The 25,889-nt window shown below is 42.8% G+C and overlaps 2 protein-coding genes across 2 annotated transcripts in view; both read left to right on the top strand.

Annotated features, from left to right (window-relative positions):
- Positions 1–25,889, top strand: part of Rab14 (RAS oncogene family member Rab14) — a 512,826-nt gene that overhangs the window by 374,998 nt on the left and 111,939 nt on the right. The window lies entirely within an intron of this gene.
- Positions 1–25,889, top strand: part of LOC145406652 (2,4-dienoyl-CoA reductase [(3E)-enoyl-CoA-producing], mitochondrial-like) — a 161,639-nt gene that overhangs the window by 123,730 nt on the left and 12,020 nt on the right. Inside the window, exon 6 of the mRNA XM_080277737.1 lies at positions 16,399–16,618. Coding sequence (XP_080133863.1) covers positions 16,399–16,618 — 220 coding nt within the window. The remainder of the gene's footprint in view (positions 1–16,398; positions 16,619–25,889) is intronic.

Genomic DNA, 25,889 nt, shown 5'->3' with positions numbered 1-25,889 from the left:
GTACATCACCATGTCTGCATGAGATTCTTGGAGGCAGCCATCGGGATATTGTAGTGAATCGTGATTATTACTTTTTTTTTCTTTTTTTTACATTGTACCGAGACAGGGTACAGTCAGCCCCCGCTGTTCGCGTGTTCTCATTTTATGAGTTCGCATATTCACAGATTTTTCTGGGAAAATATTTCAAAAATTCACAGGAAGATATTTTCTGCTGTTCCCACAGCATAATCTGTTCCTGATGGTTCATAAGTGATTTTTTTTTTTTTTTGCATGTTTTCCATGAGAAATACTCTCTTCCTGCCATACAGTACAAAACATTCATCATTCATTGTCCATCACTTACTGCATGGCAAACTCTCATCGTCATCATCGCATGGGTGAATGCAGTACACTGTACCAGAATGGCTTGTGTATCATCCTGTACTGTCTTTTAGGAAGTTTTAATGTGCCATAAAATGCATTTACAGGTCTCATAGTGTGTCTGTAGGTAATGGGGTCAGTTAAAATGGTGATACCAGTGATTTTTTGCAGAAGATATAGATTATTGGCAGATTTCATCCATTTGCAGGGGGAGATCCAGTGCGTAACCCCCATTATTAGCTGAGGTTGGCTGTATAACTCTCAGATAATTATTGTAGCAGTTTATCATGTAATGAGGCATCATATAATGAGGTTGCACTGTATACTGTAGCAATCAGTATGATTTTTGGTTTATTCATGATTTCAGTTTTGTCAGTGTATGCTCCACAGGCCAGCTTGGAATATGTAGAAAAAGGTAGATTCTGGAATAACCTGAAATGTGTGGTAGATGGTATGAAGGATGATGCGAGTGTAATTTTGGGAGGGGACTTTAATGGTCATGTGGGTGAAGCAGCTCAAGAATATAAATGGATACATGGGGGATGCGCATATGGTACGAGGAATGTGGAAGGGGAAAGGATACTTGAATTTGGGGAGGCAGTGAACATGATTGTGTGCACCATGCATTTTAGGAAAAGAAAGAGAGGTTGATTATATATGATTGGGGAAAATATCCAGATGGACTATTCCTGGTCAGGAGGGCTGATAGGAGGTTGATGAGGGATGTTAAAGTTATTGGGGGGGAAGAGTGTGTGCAGCAACACCAGTTTCTGAAATGTGACATGGTGCTTAAGGAGCAGATGGTGAAGAAGACCTTTGCACTTAGGAGGAAAATATGGAAGTTGAAAAACCAAGCAGTAAGGGATGCCATCTATAACAAGGTGAATAGACTGAACAGGGAGCTATTGACAGAAGTGTTAACGAACACTACAGAGCTCACAAGAACAATCTCTTGAGAGTTACTGGTTCAGTACATGAATGAACATTGGGCCCACTAAGACATAAGGTAACATGGTGGTGGGATGAGGGTGTAGAAGTCGCAGTTAAGAAGAAAAGAAGGTTTTTCCGGGAATGGAAAAGGGATGGTACCAGAGAGGAATACTTAGCTACCAAGTGTAGGGCTAGAAAGGAGGTATACAGAGCAAAAATCTGAGTCTCAGAGACTTACTGGATAACCTAAGTAGTGGTGAAAGGAATACTGTGGTATTTAAGGTGGCAACTCAGATGAAGAGGAAAAACAGGGATATCTTTGGTTAGCAGTGTGTGAAGAATGATGAAGGAAAGATGGTGGTGAACAGTGAGGATATTAAAGACCTGCAGAAAGCATTATAACTGGTTGCCGAATGAGGAGTTTGACTCTAACAGAGAAGGTTTGATGTCAGCAGATCCAGTGTTTGGCCCTTGGCCTTTGATTGATGCAGCTACTGTGAGCAGGGCAATAGGCAAGATGCAGGTGTGGAAGGCAGCAAGTATGTCTGGGTTGGCTGCTGAAATGCTGAAGGCCTCAGGAGATACAGGTGTGGATTTAGTTCCTGAAATGATAAATACAGTTACAGTATATTGAGTGTGTTGTTCCAGATGAGTGGTTGAGGAGTTTGATTATAAATGTGTACTAGGGGAGGGGTGATGCCCTGGAAAAAGGAAATTATAGAGGCATAAAACTTTTTGACAAGATCTTTTCTGTCTATTTATTGCCAGACGCCATAATCCCGTAAGGAGTGGCCATCTATCTATCTATCTGTCTATTGCCAGACGCCTCAATCCCGTTTGGGGTGGCCACAAACAAATCGCCTCCAAGTCGCCCTGTCCCCTGCCATCTCACTGACCTGCTCCCAGCTCACACCCCCCTCTCTCATATACCTCTCCACCCCATCCCTCCATCTCATCCTCTGCCTCCCCCTCCCTCTTCCTCCCTCCACCTCACTCACGTACACTCTCTTCGTCAGTCTTTCACCCTCCATCCTCTCCACATGGCCAAACCACCTCAGTGTGTTCCTCATAATGCTTCCTATCACATCCACATCCACACCACAACGCTTCTTTATATCCTCATTCGTCAGCCTGTCTCTCCATGCGACTCCACAGGCTCCTCCTAAATAACTCATTTCCACTGCTCTCACTCTCGACTTGTGTCCTTCCTGCAATGTCCAAGCTTCACTTCCGTACATTAGAGTTGGTATCACAGTTACTGTCATGTAGTAACTTTTTCACTTCCATGCTCACTTCCCTGTTTCTTATCACTGCTTTCAAAGAACCAGCAACCTTTCTTCCCTGCTGTACCCTTTCACGCACTTCACCCTCCAAACCTCCATCCTTACTCATCACACTACCCAAGTACTTAAACGTACTCACATTTTCCAATTCCTCACCATCCAACCTCGCTGTACATTCACTGACTTCACCTCTCTCAAAGACCATCACTTTACTCTTCCCTACATTCACCTTTAGATTCCGTTTCTTACACACTCTCCCAAACTCATCCACCAAGCCTTGCAGCTCCCCTTCGTCTTCACTCAACAACACAGTATCATCTGCAAACAACAGTACAGGGAGTTTCCAAACACTATCCTCTCTCACCAGGGCCACTCCAACATCCACTACCCTACCTTGTACCTCTTTTATTACCCCATCCATGTAAAGATTGAACAACCATGGAGACATGACACATCCCTGTTTCAACCCAACATTCAAAGAGAAAAATTCACTTACTTCACCATCCACACGCACTGCAGCCTTCGCACCATCGTACATACTCTTCACAGCATTCAACAACTTCCCATCTACTCCATATATTCTTAACACTTTCCACAATCCTTGTCTATCCACCCCGTCATATGCTTTCTCCAAATCCATGAAAGCCGCATACAACTTCTTTCCCTTCTCTAAAAAAACTTTTCCACTGAAGATCTAAGAATGAATATCTGATCTACACAACCTCTTCCCTTGTTCTTCTCCAACTAATTTCTCTGTTCTTTCTCTAACTCTGTCAATAAGTATCCTACCATACACTTTTCCTATTATACTAAGAAGACAAATGCCCCTATGATTACCACACACTTCTTTTTCCCCTTTTCCTTTGTACAAGGGAATAATTATACCTGACTTCCAATCCTCCAGAACTCTACCTTCCTCCCAGGCCAATCTGCACATCTTCCACATCCATTCTACTACTATCTCTGCCCCATGCGTCAGCATTTCACCACACACTCCATCAATTCCTGGGGCTTTCCCCAATTTAACTTTCTTCATTGCTTCCACAACTTCTATCCTACTGATTTCTTCCTGTCTTCTCACCTCCCTCCTTCTCCCAGCCATTCTCCAGCCACTTATACTCGCATTACTTCCATCCTCTATGTTCAACAATTCCTTAAAGTGTTCTCTCCATCTGCTCACTTTTTCTCCCTTCTCCACAGTAATCTACCATTTTTATCTTTCACTCCCTTGCTAACTTCACTTCCACCCTGTCTTACTCATTTCACCTCATTCCAGAACATTTTCTTACAGTCACTCCACTTTACACTCAAATTCCTTCCAAATTCCTCATCCACTCTCTTCTTACTCTCTCTTACTGATCTTTTCACCTCTCTTTCTTTCTTTCTACATATAACTCTCTCTTCCGCCTCTCAACTTCTTCCACGCCCCCTATTTCTCATCCATTCATTGTATGCCATTTGACTCAGTTATTTGTTTTACGGGGAGGGCACTAACCCTCCACCAACCCACATATTGACACGTAGGGAGCACTTATGGTTTGTTTATGTGGTTATCACCCAGCGTTGTAATTGGTTTCTTGGCTTACAGGAAACCATTTGGCTTGTCACTCAATGTAATGCCATCTGTAAAGGAAAGAAAAGCAATAAGAAGTGACAGGAAAGATGGGAGAAATGGGAAGAGAGGAGGGCAGGCACAGAAAAAGAATGATAAAGGCTAAGGAAGAGGTAGGCAGCACTGCATCAGGTGAGTGGATGATGGTCGCCACAACCTACCACTGATGAAGGTAATGTTGAGAGTCCTAGAAGGTACGGTAAGGGAAAGAGTGAATATTGATGAGATGCAGTTTGGGTGTATGCCAGACAGAGAGACTACTGATGCCATATTCATTGTCCAACAGCTTCAGTAAAAATATATAGGAAAGAAAAGGGAGATGTACTTTGTTTTTGTTGATTTGGAGAAGGCCTTTGACAGTCCCTAGGGAGGTGGTGAAGTGGGCAATGAGAAAGCTTGGGATCGAGGAATGGCTGATTAGAGTGGTTATGGCAATGTATGTGGGTGCATGCACCCAGGTGAAAGTGAATGGAGATTTGATTGATGAGTTTTCTGCAGTATTTGTGATAAGTGGGTACATAAGAGATGTAGTGGTATTAGACTGGGAGATAATGGTGATTTTTGTGAGGTCTGGGAGATAATGGTAATTTTTGTGTGCTGTGTACTGGGGAGAGCATGTAGAACTTGTCAAGCGTGAAAGGATTGATCACGTTGGTTAGTCTCTTGAGTGTGTGTGGAAGAGTTTTGTTATTTGGGAGACATTTTATGAGCTGGAGGTGGGGCTAAAACTAGCTCTATGGCTAGGGAAAGGAGTGGTTGGAGGTAGCTTAGGGACTTGTTGCCTCTCCTAACAATGAGAGGGCTCACCCTCCATGTTAAGGGATCTTCATATGTGGCATGCATTAGGACCGTAATGCTGTATGGTTGTGAGACTTGGACATTAAAGGAAGACGATGTTTGTATGCTCAGACAAACAAAAATGACAGTGATTAGATGGATGTGTAGTGTGTCCTTGAATGCAAGGCCATGGGGGTGGAGGGGGAGGATTACAATTATTGATGAGCTGAGAGGAAGGATGGGACAGGAGTGTATTGGTGTTGTGATGAGGAGGGGTTGATTGAGATGGTTTGGGCATGTGAAGATGATGGGGGATGACAGTTGGGTGTGGAAAGTGAGAAGTGTGAACATCAGAAAGATGGTTTGGGCATGTGAAGATGATGGGGGATGACAGTTGGGTGTGGAAAGTGAGAAGTGTGAACATCAGAGGTAGGGTTGTGAGAGAGAGACCAAAAGACCTTAGATGAGGTCATAGATGTGACCTCAGGGATAAGGGACTGAATAGAGAGGTTTTCAGAGAGCAAACCACATGGAGAGCCACCAAGGCCAATGTATCCAAGCATGGTGGAGCCATTGCAAACAGTAAAATATGATACTTTTCTTACAACAGTCAGCATTCATCACATTTCAACTTCCTTCTGATGTTTCAAGTAGGTGCAAGGTGAGGTTCCCTGTAATTAGCCTCTACAGTCCAGTGACATTTCTTATTCCTTATTTTTGCTGCCCTCGGACAATTTTTTTGAACTCCTAAATATATTAATAGGAGATATGTGAAGTGGATTTTCTAGTCATTCTGTTTACCACATGTGGTCGATGGGGACGGCCATCATCACTTAGTGTACTAATACTCAATTTCAGAGTTGCTCTACATTGAGTGGCAAGTCAAATTATTTCCTGATTGGCCCTCTAAGGTGGGGGAGAAGGAATCCCCCCCCCACCACCATCGCTTTACCTCCCTCAGCCCCACTGTGTCATCTCCACAGTGTTCCCTCCCAACCAACCATACCCCAGGATACCCTCTATACAGTATGTGTGCCTAGCAACCCGTTTCCCCTCTCCCTCCTCCCCCTCCCTCCTCCCCCTCCCTCCTCCCCTATCGCTCCATCCTCCTCCCCCTCCAGCCATACTCACTCCACCTCCACTTTTTGCCTGGCTTGTTTTGTTGCTATGGGCGTATGCCACACTGACAGCTTGTCCGACCAACTGTAAAGGGGATTTTTGCATTTCACACTTCACATTGATGTTAGTTATGTATATATAATTATTTACCGTAAATAATGCATTTTTGAACATTTTCTATTTTTACCCATGGGGGATCAGTAACTTTTTTGCATCTTTGACGGGCGATTGTGCGATGACTATTTGGTCAATCTGGCTGAAACATACGTTTTCAGGTGTGTAAATTCAGTCTCTTGAAATGTAGAAGTAAAATTTTTACCTTGGTGAAAGTCGAAAAATCGACCCTGTGTTGTGGCTTGAGGGACAGACCTGCTGAGCAAATTGCGTACATTAGGGGTTAAATGTCGGGACCAACTGCCTAGCCCCGGACTCCTACGCTTCTCATGGGACAATGTAGGATTGGATGATGGGTGGATGGATACATTCTCTGAGCCTACAGCCTGGGCCTGGACCCAATTTTGCCCAAAATTTAATCAGGTGATCAGAAGGTCATAGGCCATCATCCCTGTAGTTTTAGTAAAAAAATTGCACCATTAGTTTTTGCATAAAGTTGTTGACAGACAGACAGACAAAGAAACAGACAAGCCGAGTGAAAACAATACCCATCCCCGAGCTCCTCCGGGACGGGGGCAGGTAACAAGAGAGGATTGGGGGAGCGATTGTGTAACTATGATTTGGAGCAGATGGGGGATGTGGAAGGTGTGTGCAAAATATTCACAGAAGAAATCTTTGCAGCACATGAGGTGGTGTGTGGGATGAAGAGAAGACAAAAGGGGGAGTACGGAACAGCATAATGGAATGAAGAGGGAGACAAGCTGTGGCACAAAAGAAGGAAGCATATAGTGAGTGAATGGGAAGCAGAGGCATGGAGGAAGTTGAGAGGCAGAAGGGAGAGTTATATGTAGAGAGGAAGAAAGAGGTGAAAAGATTAAAAAGAAAGAGTAAAAAGAGTGGATGAGGATTTTGGAGGGAATTTGAGTGAAAAGTGGAGGGAATATAAGAAAATGTTCTGGAAAGAGGTAAACAGAGTTAGATAGGGTGATAAAGAAGTAAGCAGGGGAGTGACTGGTAAAAATGGTAGATTGCTAGTGGAGAAGCGAGAAAAAGTGAGCAGATGGAGAGAACACTTGAAGGAACTGTTAAACATAAAGAATGAAAGCAATGCAAGTGTAAGATGCTGGGGAATGGCTGGGAGAAGGAGGAAGGTGAGAAAGGAGGATGAGATCAGTAGGATGGAAGTAGAGATAGCAACAAAGTAAGTCAAAATGGGGAAAGCCCCGGGAATTGATGGAGTGTGTGGTGAAATGATGAAGAATGGGGAAGAGATCAGGGGCAGACTGGCCAACTGGAGCACCGGGAGAATTCCCGGTGGGCCAGTCAGACAGTGGGCCAATGGGCTATTTGGGGAGGGGGGGGGGGAAGGAAGAAAGAAAAGAAAAAAAATGCAATTTACCAGCAACTCGAAGCCTAGGCTTCTGTCATCATCCCCCCCTCCTCCCCCTACCAATTCACCATCTCCATGACTCCATCACGGTCAGTACATTTGCTGGTGTGGATGTAACATCCATATTTTAAGTAAGAGTAAACAAAAATATATATATTTTCTCAAGGGCAGCCAAAGTACTCATGTATGCTTTCATGCCAGGTTAGTTTAATTTTGTTTAATTCATCTGTTCAAGTTATGCCTTGGGTAGTTATTTCAACTGCTAAATTGCAGCCAAACGAAATTAAGAAAACTGGCATGTGCCTAATGTAATTGAAAATATATATGTGTATCTATCTGTCTATCTATCTCTATCTATCTCCATCGTCATTTTCTCATCCATGACACTCATTATGCTGACTTATGCTTGGTGAAATTTGACAGCAGAGCAGCAGTTGAAAACCTGCAGTGTGAGCTCTGTCACTGACAGTCTCTGTCATCATTTTCTCATCCATGGCACTCTTTATGCTGTCTTATGCGTGGTGAAATTAGACAGCAGAGCAGCAGTTGAAAACCTGCAGTGTGAGCTGAACAGTCTGGCTTCACTGTGGGATAGGCTGAAAACTCTGCAGTGAAGGAATACAGCATCATATTAGTAACAGAAACACTAGAGGGTGGATCTGATGGAGTGGAAATGATGCATAAAAGGATTCCTTCCTGCAAAAAGACTGTGCAGTATGTTGGTATCAGATACTCGGGAGGTATACTTACCATATCATAGGCCTAGAATACAAGTTATTGCTCACCCTGTCAGTCATATAAGTAGCTTGTGAGAGGAGCTTCTCAGCCCTGAAGTACATCAAAAGTAGACTCAGATGCACTCGCTCCCAGGAGCACCTAGAGGCATTTATGCTAATGGCCTCTGAGAAAGGCATCCTAATGGCCCATGATACAGATGTGGTAATAGACAGAATTGCAGAGAGGAGTGAACTGGTGAGAAAACTGCTGACCAATTAGAGTAAGACACTGTCCTTTTTCTGTGTTAGAATAGGGCTTTCTACTTTCTATTAATAAAATACAATAATATCAGTTTGTTTATATCTGTTGAACTATGTTGTCTGTAGTAGCACTGTTTACTAGGCTGCTTTGACAGTGTATATGTGTGTATTAATAGCACCATCTAGTCATCTACTGCTTTGATTTGTGTGTGTGTGTGTGTGTGTGTGTGTGTGTGTGTGTGTGTGTGTGTGTGTGTGTGTGTGTGTGTGTGTGTGTGTATTTACCTATTTGTATTTACCTATTTGTAGTATACAGGAATTGAGCAATGCTCGTGTTGTCCTGTCTCCATATCCACATTTATCAAGTCTACCTTTACACACATGAATGTTTTTCTCATGCACCACCTCTTTGTCTAAGTCGTTCCAAATATTTAAGAATATACCTAATTGTGATATACACGGAATGTACTATGCTCGTGGGTTTCCGTCGCTGTTTCTCAGTAAGTCGAATTTAACTTTAAACTCGTTTATGTTTTTAGACTGGACGATCTCTTTGTCCAGGCTATTCCATAAGTCTATACTTCTGTAAGGAAAGCTATATTTCTTGATATCCTTCAAGCAGCTTGACTTTTTCAATTTCATTCCATGTCCTCTTGTTGCTCTCTTATCCCATACAAACAGATCTTCTTTGTCAATTTTATCTACTCCCACCATGGTCCTGAACACCGCAATCATGTCTCCCCTCTTTCTCCTTTCCTCTAACGAAGGCAAATCCAGTTTTTCCAGCCTCTCTCTGTCTGACAGGTCTGTCAGACTGGGGACCATCTTGGTTGCTGTTCTTTGTATTCTCTCAATCTTGTTTATATCTTTCTTTTTGTGTGGGGACCACACTACCGCTGCATATTCTAACCTGGGGCGGATCATGGCCACTATCAATTTTTTCATCATTTCCTCATCCATATAATGAAATGCTACTGTTATGTTAGTCAAGAGCTTATAAGTCTCTCCAACTATCTTGTTAATGTGCTTTTCTGGTGACAAACTATCTTGGACCAGCACTCCCAAATCTTTCTCTTCTCTCCTTTTTGTGATTAATTCATTACCCAAAAAATAATTCAGTGATGGTCTCCTGGTACTTTTACCCATTTCCAATATTTTACATTTCTTTACATTAAATTTCATTTCCCACGTCCAGCTCCAATTGTGTATCCTATCCAAATCCTCCTGCAGTATTTTACAATCCTCCTCAACCTCTATCTTCCTCAAGATCTTTACATCATCAGCAAACAGACTCGCATAACTGTTCACTCCATCTACCATATCATTTACATAAATCAGGAACATTACTGGCGCCAACACTGAGCCTTGAGGGACTCCACTTGTTACTTCCCTCCATCCAGACATCTTTTCCTTTATTACTGTCCTCATTTGTCTGTCTCTCAAAAAGTCTCTCATCCATTCCAGAAGTTTCCCCTTTAGTCCTCCTATATATTCTAGTTTCCACATTAGTCTCTTATGAGGTACCTTGTCAAAGGCCTTCTCTAAGTCTAAATACACACAATCCACCCAACCATCTCTCTCCTGTACCACATCAATCGCTCTTGAGTAAAAGCTCAACAAGTTTGAAACACATGACCTTCCACTTCTGAATCCAAACTGACATTCAGCCAAAATATTCATCTCTTCCAGATATTTTACCCATCTGTCTTTCAGGATTCTCTCACACAATTTTGCAACCATGCTGGTTAGAGACACTGGTCTATAATTCAGGGGTTCTTCCCTGTTTCCTCCCTTGTAAATTGGTACCACATTTGCCCTCTTCCATTCTTTTGGCACTTTCCCCTCTTCCAGTGAGCATACAATTAAGCTGCGAATTTTATCCGCCAGTTGTTCTGTGTGTGTGTCTGTGTGTGTGTGTCTGTGTGTGTGTGTCTGTGTGTGTGTGTGTGTGTGTGTGTGTGTGTCTGTGTGTGTGTGTGTGTGTCTGTGTGTGTCTGTGTGTGTGTCTGTGTGTGTGTCTGTGTGTGTCTGTGTGTGTGTGTGTGTGTGTGTGTGTGTGTGTGTGTGTGTGTGTGTGTGTGTGTGTGTGTGTGTGTGTGTGTGTGTGTGTGTGTGTGTGTGTGTGTGTGTGTGTGTGTGTGTGTGTGTGTGTGTGTGTGTGTGTGTGTGTGTGTGTGTGTGTGTGTGTGTGTGTGTGTGTGTGTGTGTGTGTGTGTGTGTGTGTGTGTGTGTGTGTGTGTGTGTGTGTGTGTGTGTGTGTGTGTGCGCGCGCACTTTGTAGAAGCACCATCTACGTGTACTAGTTTGACAGTGTGGGTGCATGTGTTCTGTACTTGCATCATCTCAAACAGTGTGTGTTCTGTAGGCTAATAGCAGTGTCACTACTCCAACAGTATATTTATGTTCTGTTGTAGGTCCACACTCCCATGGTGCTGTGTGGTGGTATGTGAGTAGCCTACAGTTAGTGTAGTGCAGGGGTAGGCTTTTTAATTTGCAGTTGCTTCTAGTATGATGCAAACATAGGCTGGACAGCCTGGTTTATACTTCTGTCCAGTCCAAGGTTGCATGTCAGGGGAGAGGCAGATTTTGGGATTCCACCCCCTGAAAAATGAAAAAGCTACCCTTTCCTGCTATTAGGCTTTCACAATTTTTTTTTTTTTATCCCCCCCAATGTAAACCTGGGTATGGCCTTGGCTGTGCCTTAAGCCAGTTGGATGAAACATGGAATACTGAGCCAGGATATGTCATAATACCCCTCTCCCATGTCCTCATAATAAATCTGAGACTCCACAATTTTCTGGAGTGGGGGGGGGGAGCTAACCCCCCTCCAACCACCCAGCTGAACAGGATATGGGCCACCCTTAGTGAAAGTCCCGGTCCATGTGACAGCCCCAGTCTGCCCCTGAAAGAGATAGTAGTAGAATGGATATGGAAGATGTGCAGATTGCACTGGGAGGAAGGTAGAGTCCTGGAGGATTGGAAGTCAAGTATAATTTTTCCCCTGTACAAAGGAAAAAGGAAAAAAGAAGTGTGTGGTAATCACAGGGTCATTTGTCTTCTTAGTGTAATAGGAAAAGTATATCATCATCATCATCATCATCCAGACCTCCTTTCCCACCCAAGGGCAGAGTGAGTAGGATACTTATTGACAGAGTTAGGTAAATTAGAGAGGAATTAGTTGGAGAAGAACAGGAAGGTTTTAGAAAGGGAAGAGGTTGTGTAGATCAGATACTCATCCTTAGGTCTTTAGTGGAAAAGTTTCTGGAGAAGGGAAAAAAGTTGTATGCGGCCTTCATGAATTTGGAGAAATTATATGAGAGAGTGGGTAGACAAGGAATGTGGAAAATATTAAGAAAGTATGGAGTAAATGGGAAGTTGATCAATGCTGTGAAGAATATGTATGAGGATGCTAAGGCTGCAGTGCATGTAGATAGTGAACTGAGTGAATTTTTCTGTTTGAATGTTGGATTGAAACAGATGTGTCATGTCTCAATGGTGGTTCAGTCTGTAAATGGATGGGGTTATAAAAGAGATACAAGGTAGGGCAATGGATGTTGGAGCAGCCCTAATGAGAGAGGGCAGCTTTTGGAAATTTACCATTCTGTTGTTTGCAGATGATTCTTGTTGTTAAGTGAAGACAAAGGGGAACTGCTGGGCGTGATGAATGAGTTTGGAATAGTGCATAAGAAATGGAATCCAGAGGTGAATGTAGGGAAGAGTAAAGTTATGGTCTTGAAGAGAAATGAAGTCACTGAATGTACAGTGAGGTTGGATGATGAGGAAATGGAAAATTTGAGTGCATTTAAGTACTTGGGTAGTGTGATGGATAAAGATGGAAGTTTAGAGGATGAAGTGCATGAAAGAGGACAACAAGGAAGAAAGGTTGCTGGATCTTTGAAAGCAGTGATAAGAAAATGGGAAGTGAGCATGGAAATAATTAAGTTGCAGCATGACAGTATTGATACCAACTCTAATGTATAGAGTTAAACTTGGACCTTGTTGGAAGAACACAAGTCAAGGGTGAGAGCAGTGGAAATGAATTATTTGAGAGGAGCAAGTGAAGTTACAGGGAGAGATCGACTGTCAAATGAGAAAGTGAAGGAGCATTGTGGTGTGGATGTGAATGTGGTAGAAAGCATTAGGGGAAATACATTGAGGTGGTTTGGCTATGTGGAGAGGATGGAGAACGTGAGACTAACAAGGAGAGTGTGTGTGAGCAAGGTGGAGGGGGGTAGAGGGAAGAGGAGGCTGAGGATGAGATGGAAGGATGGAGTGGAGAGGTATATGAGAGAGGGGTGTGTAAGCTGGGGGGAGGGCAGCGAAATGGCATGGGACAAGGCAACATGGAGAAGATTTGTTTGTGGCAACCCATTATGAAATTAAGGCATCTGGCAATATATAAATAGAACATATTCATCTATCCATCCATCATCATCCAATCCTATGTCATCCCATGGGGAGCATAGAAGCCCAGTGCTAGGCAAGTTGGTCCTGACATTTAACCCTTACCATCCCAGGCATTTTTGCAATTTTATACCCACCCAATCCCAGACCAAAAAACAGAAAAAATTTTATTGCATAAAACAATCCAGAAGGACATATAAATCAAGGAAAAACAAAAAAAAGTACTCCTTATAGGAGAAATAAGAGCAGGATTGCCATCTGTTGTGTTTTTAGCCCAGTTTCCCAAGCTGTGAGCGACGTTTTCCCACCCAGCTGGGCGGAACAAGAGAGAATCGGGGAGGAAGGAGAATAGGGGATTCCCCATTCTCAATATCCTTCTCCACTGGTTCATATTCCTGCCAAGAAGTCATCCAGGTCTTTTCTGAAGAATCACTAAATGAAGGGACAGAAGGGTCCATATGACAATTTCAACAGCCTCCTCCAGCCCAATGAGGCGGAAAAATGGCGTGATTTTCGCCACATTCTTATACTATGATGGACAGTGGCAAACTGATCTTATCCAGCCATGCAGAACCAAACTCAGTACTACAGCTGCTTGGACACAGTGTTACCAATACATTAAGCTACTCATTAACAAAAAATTAGGTAGATCAAAGCAGTTTGAGACGTGCTACAGCTTGAATTTTGCTGTCGGCACCATCACACCACTGGGATTATTCGAGACGTTTTGTACTGTCGACACAATGCCGACAGCGGGATTGTATGGGTTAAGATGAGAATGACCAGCCTCGCTCATCCCTCAGTGGCATAACATGAGCAATAAACCCCAACTACCCCTTGGATATAAACCAGCATGTGCTCAGTGCTGTTGGAGCACCATAATTACACACTAAACCACCAGGTGCCATAATTTGGTTATATGGTTACCATCCAGCATAGTAAATGGTTTCCTGGTGTACAGGAAACCATTTGACTTGTCATTAAGTGTAGAATCACCTGTAGGCAGAAGGAAGAGGAAAGAAAGGCAGAAGAGGGAGTGTAAAGTCATCCATTGGGATAAGGAAGAGGAAAGAATGAAGGAAAGAAAGACAGAAGAGGAAGGAAGGAAGAGTGGAATGGGCAGATGCCCAAAGCAGCACTACATTGAGTGAGTGGATGGTGAGTGCCCCCTTCCTCAAATTTGTAAATATTCTTATCATATGGAAGGTCCAGGTTGAGGTCTTTTCCCTCTAACGGTTTACTACATCCCTGTTTTGACAGCCCAGAACTGCCAACCCTACCTCATCAGCACCGGCAAACATCCCCATTTTAGTAAGCTTCCAACATCCATTTAGAAGGATGGTGAAATCTGAAGGCGCTTTTAGAAGGTTAGAGACAACCGCGAAAATGCCCTCAAGAGACATTACAATCTCAGAGAGTTCACAGCTACAAGACCTGGCTCTGAGCAATACAAAGAAACACATTCCTTACTGTACAAACAATACATTAGATTAGTGACTTCCTATGTCTCCGCAGCATGGACCACCTTCCTATAAAACACCCACTACACCTTTCAAGTCATCACCACTGGCTGCACCAAAACCACTCCTACAGCTCATGTACACCCTGAGATTAAAGTCCTCCTTGTCAGACTACCTTGATATAAGGGGCGTACAGCTCTGTGCAGAGGCCTGTCCCAGTGCACGATACTTGTGTCATTACATGACAAACTTACAAGACACATACCCATATAAAACAGTAATGTTTTCGTTTTTGAAGGCACCAACATGCTGGCATGCGTCGGCCTTGGTCACCTAATGGCGGCTCTCCGTGCCGCACGATATGTTGCAGGCTCCCTGTTCAGTCCTTAAACCCTTGAGGTCACACTGAATGACCTCATCCCACATCTTTCTCAGTCTACCCCTCACAACCCCACCCCCAATATTAACACTTCTCACTTTCTGCACCCATTTATCATGGGCCATCCTCTCCACATGCCCAAACCATCTCAATCCACCTCTCCTCATCACAATACCAATACACTCCAGTCCCATCCTACCTCTCAACTCTTCCATTGTAAACCCAGTCTCCCCAGGCCATGCACGCAGGAACACACTGCACATCCACCTAATGATTGTCATTTCTGTATGTATGAGCCTGCTAATATCCTCCTCCTTTACTGCCCAGGTTTCACTGCCATACAACATTACACTCCTAATACATGCTGCATACAAAGACCCCTTAGCACATAGGGATAGTCCTCTCTGTGTCAAGAGAGGCAACAGCTCCCTGAACTTCTTCTAGCCACTTCACACCCTAGCCACAGAGCTAGCTCCAGCCCCACCTCCAGCACACAACATGTCTCCCAAATAACAAAACTCTTCCACACACTCAAGAGACTCACCAGCAAGTTCAATCCTTTCACGCCTGACAATCTCCACCAGCTCCCCTCAACATGCCGTACACATAAAATCAGCATTATCTCGCAGTCGACCTCTGATACCACTACATCTCTTGTGCACCCATTTATCACAAACACTACACAAGATGGAATTACTTCCCATGCCCTTGTGGCAAACTGCACATGGCCACTTTCCCTCGTCTTTAACAGTACCACCACCAACCCTAGATATTACTTTTGTTTTATCTGCATTTACCCTTAAGCCCTTATGCCCTATACCATCTCTCCGCTTCCTAAATCTTTTATCCGCTTCCCTGTCGTTCTCTGCAATCAACACCAAATCATCAGCATACAACGTCTCCCACAGGAGTCCATTTCTGAAGTCACATGAGAAGGCGTTAAGTACCATGATAACAACATGGTACTTGAACACAAACATTATCAAACCCGATACAACGGTATCCCACTGCCAGACATTCTAACATTAGCAGTGAAGAAACATTACATACACCACTCACTTCACATGCTGGGCAGTACAACATGATCACAATACCAAACTACTGAACAAGCTCCCCCTTCCTAACATCATACCATCAGAGGTGTCCTTAAGTAGAGAGGATCAAGTTCACGTAGCTAGGAATAGAACATCACCACCCAGACCTCCTCAGAACCTGCTTAGATTTGTGTTGGATGGAATAACAGATGACACGTGCCCAGCGTGTAGAAAAGGCCCACACAATAAAACGCACTGCACTGTACATGCCACACTGAGATACAGAAACATAGTCAACAGTATAGGGAACCTTTGGGACAACCCAACTGGGGCAGTTGCTTGCCTGCAGTTGATGGGTATGCTCAATCAGATGGACCAGGGTTGTGCAACAACAACCTCACCTCATCTTGAGGTGGAGAAAGGGCCATGAAGATGGTAAACTGACAAAGCTGTGAATAGTGAGTGTAAAGGTGATGGAGCATAATGCATTTACTCAGTGCCAGAAGTAAGTATTTGGTAACCATGATTACTTAGAATACCGTACTGTATATGTCTACAGGTCACTGGCATCGGAATGGGGGAGATATGGAATGCGCTTCAACTGCATTGCACCAGGACCCATTGAGACAGAAGGAGCCTTCAGCCGCCTGGATCCTTCTGGATCATTCAAAAACAGCATGTACGAACGAATTCCAGCAGGACGGCTTGGAGAGATTGAGGAGCTAGCAAATCTGGCAGCTTACTTGGTGTCAGATTATTCATCTTGGGTGTCAGGAGAGGTGAGTAATTGTACCAGTCATATTGTGTGCTAGCACAGTGTATAGAATGTATGCATATCAACTGCCTGACCATTCCTAAAGGAAATGCAAAGTTCATTCTGTAACAGCCATCCAGCAGTTGTGGCATACATTTTTTGTCCATTTCAGAATCCTCTTATTTACTGTACATTACAGTGATCATAGTTGTTACATTAGCTTAGATACATTTTTGTAGAAATGCCTTGATAATATGTACTTTGAACACATTACATCCATTTTGAAAAATAGTGTTCCATGCCTGCATTGGTCAGCCTTATTCACCTGATGGCTGTTCTCCAAACTATACAGTCTTTCATAGCATCCCTGTCAAGTCCCCTAGCCCTGAAGTCTCATTTTGGGTTTTCATCTCACAGTATTCCTTAGCTTCCATTCAGGGACCCTTCTTTACACATTAAGATTTATATGATTCAGTGATGTCTTGGATATTGTGTCTAATTACTACCGGACATGGTGCGTACAAAAGAATTTGTGAAATAATGAACACACAGAACCCATGGGATTTATTCTAGTTGGTCCCAAGCACCTCAGGCTCAAACCCCAATACAGTAAAACCTCACTATAACGGACTGTGAGGATCAAGCCATGCAGAAAGAGGCAAAATTCCGATAAAAGCGACATCAGGACTTACCCCTGCTAACCCGGACTTTTTCCAATATATCAGACATTAGTCTGGATCACACCAACAGTTTTTAAACTGTTTTCACTACCAGTACTGTACTGGTAGTACTGTACTGTATTATACATTCACTACAGTAATCACTGGTTTAATATATATAATACTGTACTATACACTGATAAACATGTCTTTCATATTCCTTTTTGTGGTGAACGTAGTTGAAGTGGTCAGGTAGTCCGGACTGCTTCTGACTTTATCGGTCTTTCTCCAATATATAAGAATTTAGCCCGGTAGCTCCTCAGTTCCGATAAAAGTGAATTCCGGTCTATTGAAGTTCGTTATATCGAGGCTTTACTGTCTTATCTTTTACAAAAATTTAAACCCACTAAATGCATACATACTGTTATGGTAAGTACCGTACCAGAAACACTGGCATGCTAAACTTAATAATGATGAAAAAGGCATTATCTATCTATAGCCAGACACCATAATCCCTTTAAGGGTAGCCATTTGAGTGTGAGTTATTTGTTTTGGGAGGGGCATTAACCCTCTGCCAGCCCACTTGCTGACACATAGGGAACACGAATGGGTTGGTTATATGGTTACCACCCAGCATTGTAAATGGTTTCCTGGCTTACAGGAAACCATTAGGCTTGTTACTCAATGTACAGCCACCTGAAAAGGAAAGAAAATTAATAAAAAGTGACAGGAAAAAGGGGAGAAATAGGAAGAGAGAAGGGCAAACATGGAAAAAGAATGATAAAGGTGGAGAAAAAAGTAGACAGCACTGCATCAAGTGAGTGGATGATATGTTGCCACCCCTACCACCAAAATGGCACAATAAGGGAAAATATTTAATTTGTTATTGGATACACATACCTCATTGAACTCTCGACTAGCCATTTGCCATGCCTGTAACTGTAGACTCATTAAGGTAAATGTATAGTTTAGTTTAAGCAGCAGAAAGACCTTACCAGTTCACTTCATATTCTTTTAAAGTTTGGATCCATATTTTTCTGGTAAGGTTTATGGCAGTAAACAGTTGCCACGATGGTGTTAATGTTTACAATACCCAACAGCACCAAAGACTGACGGATGCCATTTTGTGTCCCAGAGACTGAAGGAAGCCATCTTAGAATTCTGTTATTGGTTGAAACTCACCCTTATCAATATTGATTTATCCAAACCCAGCCTAAATTTTTATAATGTAACCCAGCATAATTTATCCTAACCCATCTTATGGCAACCTTATGAAGCTTATCCTGACCTATCTCTTATATAATCATACAGTAGACCCTCACTTTACTTGTACTACTCCTAGTACTACCACTACTACTACTCCTACTAGTACCACTATTATTATTATTATTATTATTGCTATAAATATGATGACACCTAACAGTTTTGTCAGGTCTTCATATACCGATGTGAGACTTTCGGCCTGTTTGTCTATGTCCAGTCGTTTGTTTGTTTGTCCACTAACTCCTCCTAAGCTATCTGATGGATGTCAGTGAAAGGTCACAGGTGTAGTTTAGTGGGTTGTAGGCATGTCATGCACTATGTTATTTTTCCCAAACACCTGTAGTGATCCCACAAAGGACTACAATGGGTTGTATTACCATAGTGAAGTGCTATAGGGAAGGTCCAGTGGTGATGATAAAAATGGTCGGTGGTCAGTTCTGTGGTTAATTTATCAGTGCTCCATAATATAGGCATGTTTGGATCTGCAGTTTTTATATGTAATGTTAGGAACACTACACATCTATGGTGGTGTTGTTGTTGTTGTTGTTGTTACTATTATTATTATTATTATTATTAATGTATACCATGTATATTCACCTGTAAAGGGTTGACAATAGGCCTGGTGGCCCAGGGATGAGGTGAGGAGTAGTGTGGTGTCGGAGTGGGGGAGAGGGGGCCGATGATGGCTGGGAGACGGGGGTGCAACTGGGGCAGCAGTGGGGGTAAGTGATGAGTTGTCGACGGTGGGACAGGGAAAATGTTTTTGGCAGATACACAGACATAAGGACAATCATATGTATTATTATACAGATTTATACTAGATTAGTTGTAGGGGTAGCAGTAGTAGTACTGTGAAGGAAATAAGACAGTGAGTGGGAAAAGGGGGGTTAGTAGTGGCAGTGCCAATAATGGTAGTAACAGATTCAGCAATCTTTTGCTAAAGTTGTTTGTGTGGAAGTGATGATGTGACAAATAGTGTTATATAGTAGGGGTTATAGGACCAGATGACTAGAAACCCCCTAAGGAATATGACGGCACACAGTAAGAGGATACTGGGAAGTAAAAGTAATAGAACAGGCAAAGACTTAAGGAAAATAATGCAAATACTGTATGAGGTGAAGCAACAGTTAAGGCCTGGATAACGAGGCAGAGCAGGATACCTCAGCTGTATCTTTGTTGTCTCATGATATTTTGTGTGTTTACTTCTGATTTCATCTGGTTATAGTTAATTAATGGTGAATGCTCTCCGCTGCCCATCACAATGTTTATTCGTCCACATAAAATAATTTTAATATTTATAACCATCCTTACAGCTACTGTGGGAATCGCATTAAATCCACATTCATTTCGTATTATAGCTATAGACAATCCAGGAATAACATTCACAAAAATTATCACTGCAGTGATAATGACCAGTCGCAGCTTACATACAACTGGCTCAGTGCTTTATTTGAACAATGAGGATCCGAAACAGATGGGTCATGTCTCGACCAGTTTCGCAGGACTCCATGATAACATAGTAGTCTATGTTATAACATATGCTATGTATGTTACGAACACATAATGTTTTGGAGGTACATAGCATGGAATTGTTTTGAACCCAATTTTGATAAGTTTCTGACCATTTGCCTCGTGGCTTAGTACTACCACTCATGGTTGTCCGTTCTCCTGCCCTCTCTTTACCCCTGACTTTCACCCCCTTCCATCGAGGGGGTTACATAAGTTAGGGTTGGAATGACAGTACTGTCATGTAATAACTTTTTCATTTCCATGCTTACTTCTTATCACTGCTTTCAGGGAACCAGCAACCTTTCTTCCATCTTGTACCCTTTCATGCACTTCACCCTCCAAACTTTTATCCTTACTCATCACACTACCCAAATACTGAAACACACTCACATTTTCCATTTCCTCCTCATCCAACCTCACTGTACATTCACCGGCTTCACTTCTCTCGAAGACCGTAACTTTACTCTTTCCAACATTCACCCTTAGTTTTCGTTTCTTACTCTCCCAGACTCATCCACCAAGCCTTGCAGCTCCCCTTCGTCCTCACTTAGCAACAGTATCATCTGCAAACAGCAAGTAAAACCCCACTATACCGGACTAATTGGGGCCCAAACCAGTCCGAAAAAAGCAAAAGTCTGATAAAAGCAACATCAGGACTCTCCCCCCCTGGACTTCCTCCTCCTTTTGTTAAGCACAGAGGCTTGCTTGTCATTCATGGATATATTCTCTCTCTCTCTCTCTCTCTCTCTCTCTGCACTGGGCACTTCTGTTTTACTTCACATATTTTTGTCTTCGTCATCACCTTCATCTTCACCTTCCCATTCATTTTTACTTTCACTTTCAGTTCACTCTGACATTCACATTCACTAATTCATTGCATCCACTACTTCTGTCCTTCTGATCTCTTCCTCTCTTCTCACCACCCTCTTTCTCCTAGCCATCCGCCAGTCACTTACACTCGCATTACATTCATTCTCTATGTTTAAAAGTTCCTTAAAGTGTTCTCCCCATACTCACTTTTTCTTCCATCTCCACCAGCAATCTGCCACTTTTATCTTTCACTCCCCCACAGTTTTTTTTGCCAGTGTTACTTTCTTTACCTCATGCCAGAATATTTTCTTACATTCCCTCCACTTTATACCCAAATTCCTTCCAAACTCTTCATCCAGTCTGTTCTTACTCTCTCTCACTAATCTTTTCACCTCACTCCTCTTTTCTACATATAACCATCTTTTCCATCTCTCAACATCCTCCATGCCTCTGATTCCTGTGTCACTATATGCTTTCTTCTTTTGCACCACAGCATGCCTTACCTCTTCATTCTGCCATGCTGTTTCTTGCACTCTCTTTTGTCTTCTCTTCACCCAATGCACCACCTCACATGCTGTTCAGATTTCTTCTGTGAATATCTTGCACACATCTTCCACCTCCCCCATCTACACCAAATTGAATTTACCCAGTCATTCCTCCACGTCTCTCTCATGTTTTGCCTTTTTTTCATCCTCCTGCAACCATTCTTCCCTCTTTGAATGGACTGCTACATCCTGTGCTTCTCTCCTACTCAATCAGTGCATTTGCACCATGACTCTCACCACCCCCAAGTGATGATCAGAGTCCACATCTCTAACCTCTGTATGCTCTGTCATCCAGCACATATCTTCTCATTCTCTCATCCATACACACATAATCAGTCATTGCCTTTCATTCATTCAGCTTACAACCCACCCTTTTCACCACTCACCATTTATACCTGTGGATCATTTTGTGCCCAAATAGGGTATTGGCTGTCACCAGTCCCCTCCCTGCACAAATGTCCCCTAGAGCACTACCATTCTCATTCATGTCTGCAGGCACACCCAACTCATCAGCTACTCCATCCACCTTCACATTCCCTACTTTTCCATTCATATCTCTAATCAAAAGCACTCTCATTCCTTTCAGACTCATTCATGCATGCTTCCACATTTCCCCAGAACTGTTCTTTCACAGTCTTCACATGTACAAACACAATTGCTCGCACTTATATTCCTACTTTCAGTCTTACCTACACATTTGGTGAACCAGTTGATCCTTACTATCTTATATTCTCCCTCCACAGCAATACATACACCCTCCTTTGTCCTCTCATTCTCACCTGCACCCACACATATACTCAGTCCATATTCTCAGTGTCTCACCTTTTCATATGGTCTCAGTCAATCCACATATATCCACATTTGCATCCTCAAGCACCTGGACAATTTCTCACTCTTTCATCTAATCATTTGCGCAGCTCACAGTCCAAGTTACCATCCTCATCGTGTCCTGTGTCCGGTTCGTGGTTGTCACCTGTGAGTCTGTCCGGGTCCAAGTCATCTTGTTTGTCATTTTTAGTTAGCTGTTTTTCGTGTAGGGGCACTAACACTCCACCAACGTACTTGTTGACACTTTAGGAACAGGTATCTGTTGCTTATATTGTTACCACCCAACTTATTACTGTACACACAATCAAAGAAGTATTGTTACAGGGGAGTCCGACGAGTTTCATACTGAACATTCCAGCTACCTCGGTAGGGTTGGAGGAAGGCTGTTATCAAACATGTCATTCGTGGTGTCAGTTTCTATCGCGCAGAAGATGTAACGATACTTTTTTGAGTGTGTGTACATTCCTCGCTTACAGGAAATAATTTGTCTTGTCACTCAGTGTAGAGTCACCTTGGGGTCACCCTACATTGAGTGAGTAGATGATGGCACTGCCAGCCGTTACTGCAGTCATTTTGTTTAATCATAAAATGGTAACATCAAAGCCATACAACAGTACACTCGTTGAGTATAACTGAATATCCAGAGAAAAATTTAATTTTATGAAGATATGTTAATTTGCCTTTTACTTTGTACTTGAATTTGTCTTCATCTACAGACCGTTTCAGCTCAGTTAGTACTTTACCATTCATTGTACTTGAATCTTACAGACTCTTGCTCTGGATGGTGGAAGCTTCCTGTTCCTTTCAGGGTCATTCAACCATTTGGTGAGAATCGCTCCTCAAGAATGGGATATGATACATGAAATGATAAAGAAAAATACAGAGAAGGATAGAGCTACCATGAAGGCCAAGCTGTAACCCTTTCAAATAGGAATGGCACTTAGCTATTTTATTCAGACTCTTGTCAGATAATTCTGTTGTGCTTTAGAGTTACAGCTCTTCCTCAAGAGATTAGTACTGTAATTATCAGTCATAACCTGTGTATTGCATTCCAGTTATAGTAGTTTGTAATTGTATTGACTCCATATACAGTATATATATATATATATATATATATATATATATATATATATATATATATATACACACATATTATATACCTCTTGTGGTAGGTGGGGACACTCACCATCCACTCATTCAGTGTAGTGCTGCTCTCGGGTGTCTGCCTTTTCCTCTCTTCCATCCTTCTTTTCTTCCATCCTCTTCTGTCTTCTTTCCTTCATTCTTTTCTTGCCCATCTGCCTATGGGTGACTTAACACTCCCTCTCCTGTCTTTCTTTCCTTTATTCTTTCCTTTTCCTTCTGCTGTGGGTGACTCTACACTAAGTGACAAGCCAAATGGTTTCCTGTACACCAAGAAACCATTTACTATGCTGGGTGGTAACCATATAACCAGATTTTGTCACCTGGTGGTTTAGTGGGTAATTATTGCACTCCAGTCGGATTGAGCCAGTGAAAGTTTATATCGAAGGGGTGGTTGGGGTTGATTGCTCATGTAATGCCACTCAGGGATGAGTGAGGCTGGTCACTCTCATTTTAAATGTCGAGACCAACTGCCTAGCCCCAGGCTCCTACGCTCCTCATGGGGCAATGTAGGATTGGATGATGGATGGATGGATGGATTATATACATCAATCATCCAATCCTTCATTGCCCCATGAGGAATGTAGGAGCCTAGGGTTGGGCAAGTTGGTCTTGACATTTAAGATGAGAGTGAATATATATACAGTATATATATATATATATATACACTGTGGTACAGTGGTAAAGTGTGCATTTTCGTACACTGGAGAGTGAGGGTTCGTGCCCTGCCAGAGTAATAAACTTTGGAAGTGTTCTCCCGGCCATGTACTGCTTTGGTGGACACCAGGGGTGCTGTGGTTGAACCAGTGTCGCATACTGTAAAGTATGTTTGCACCCAGTCGGCTTGCGGGGGTCGATTACATTTGGTTCACAAACTACACACACATCCAAAGCCACTACAACACTACAATCACACTTACAAGCACCTCTCACCCTACATACAATCTCTACCAGACAGCCTAAGCCACTTGGTAGAGATACATAGGCTGTATCATCCTACTTTGGTCGGGATAGGACGGTCCTGCAGTGGATACTCAAATGGCTGATGATGATGATGATGATGATGATGATATATACTGTGTGTGTATATATATATATATATATATATATATCACGTTGAGTACACCGCTTCCCGTCAGATCAGCGAAGTTGAGCAGCGTTGGGTCTGGTTGGGCTTGGATGGGTGACCGCCTGGGAACACCAGATGCTGTTGGCATAGCGTTCTCCCTGCGGGTCGGGTGGGGTTGGTGGAGGAGTAGTGCCCCTCCCTGTAAAACAATTAACTCTAAGCCTTGGCCACCCCGTTTGGGATACATGGCGTCTGGCAATGAATGAATGATATATATATATATATATATATATATTATATATATATATATATATATACATACACACACACACACACACACAATCACTTTAGATGCTAAAATCGGATTGAGGCAGTTCAGGTTTATATCCAGGGAGTGGTTGGGGTTTATTGCTCATGTAATGGCACTCAGGGATGAGTGAGGCTGGTCTCTTTCATCTTAAATGTTAAGACCAACTTGCCTATCCCTGGGCTTCTATGCACCCCATGGGGCAGCACTGGATTAGATGATGAATGAATGATTATATATATATATATATATATATATATATATACAGTACCCTCACGTCCAACACGGTAATATTGTCATGTATGGGTCCCGTGTTGGACAAACAACAGAGCTTATGGGGAAAAATGAATTTTGTCAGCAACCCTAGGAAAAGTCACCCTAAATACCTACCATATACCTATACATATATTGGTACTACTGTAATTATAATAAATGATACTGTACTATGAATGATAACTAACCTTTTAGGACAGTGTTGGTGGGCTTGCTGGGAATGGAAGATGATATCCGAGGCTGTAGGTAGTCCTATTGGGTCCCTGGAGGATGGCTGCTGGCATCACTAGCGGATAATGGCTGCTGCTCCTCCTCAACCTCCCTCATAAATTTTTTGAAATTCCTCTCCCCTTCTTCTGCCTCTCGATGAATTCTAGCTTTGTGGCCTGAGGGAGGTGCCACCGCTTCTTGGGGTTCTCAGAAGGCTTCCTAGGCATCGTGAGCAGGGTAAAATGCAGTAGCAAGGGCTGAAAATGCAGCGAGAAAAAAGCACCGTCCAATGTGAATTATGCGACTGAATGGCACTGTGGTGGGAGAAATTTAAACAAAACATCACGTGAGAGCAGAAGTGTTTTTCATTGGGCGACATCACCATCACGTCATGATAGCGGGTGGGGGATTCTACTTGATCGGAAGTTTTGATTGGCTGTCAGCGTCACGGGAATATCCAGTATGACCGTGTTGGACCAGGGGTGATCGTGCTAGAGGCGAACTCTGCGGATTTCGCCCACTTCTCGGAGCTTCGTCAGTGTTATGCTTACACGCACCCATTTTACAGTACAGTAACCCCTCCAATATCCGGATCAATAGAGCCATAGGCAGGTCCGGATAGTGGTCCTGTCCGGATATTGGGCCTCAGGTTATGGACTTGTACTTATGGACCCTAACTC

Source organism: Coenobita brevimanus, chromosome 71 (genome assembly GCF_032717465.1).
Source record: "Coenobita brevimanus isolate Jiangsu-jjx chromosome 71, ASM3271746v2, whole genome shotgun sequence".
Lineage (NCBI taxonomy): Eukaryota > Metazoa > Arthropoda > Malacostraca > Decapoda > Coenobitidae > Coenobita > Coenobita brevimanus.
This window is presented reverse-complemented; position numbering and strand designations above follow the sequence as displayed.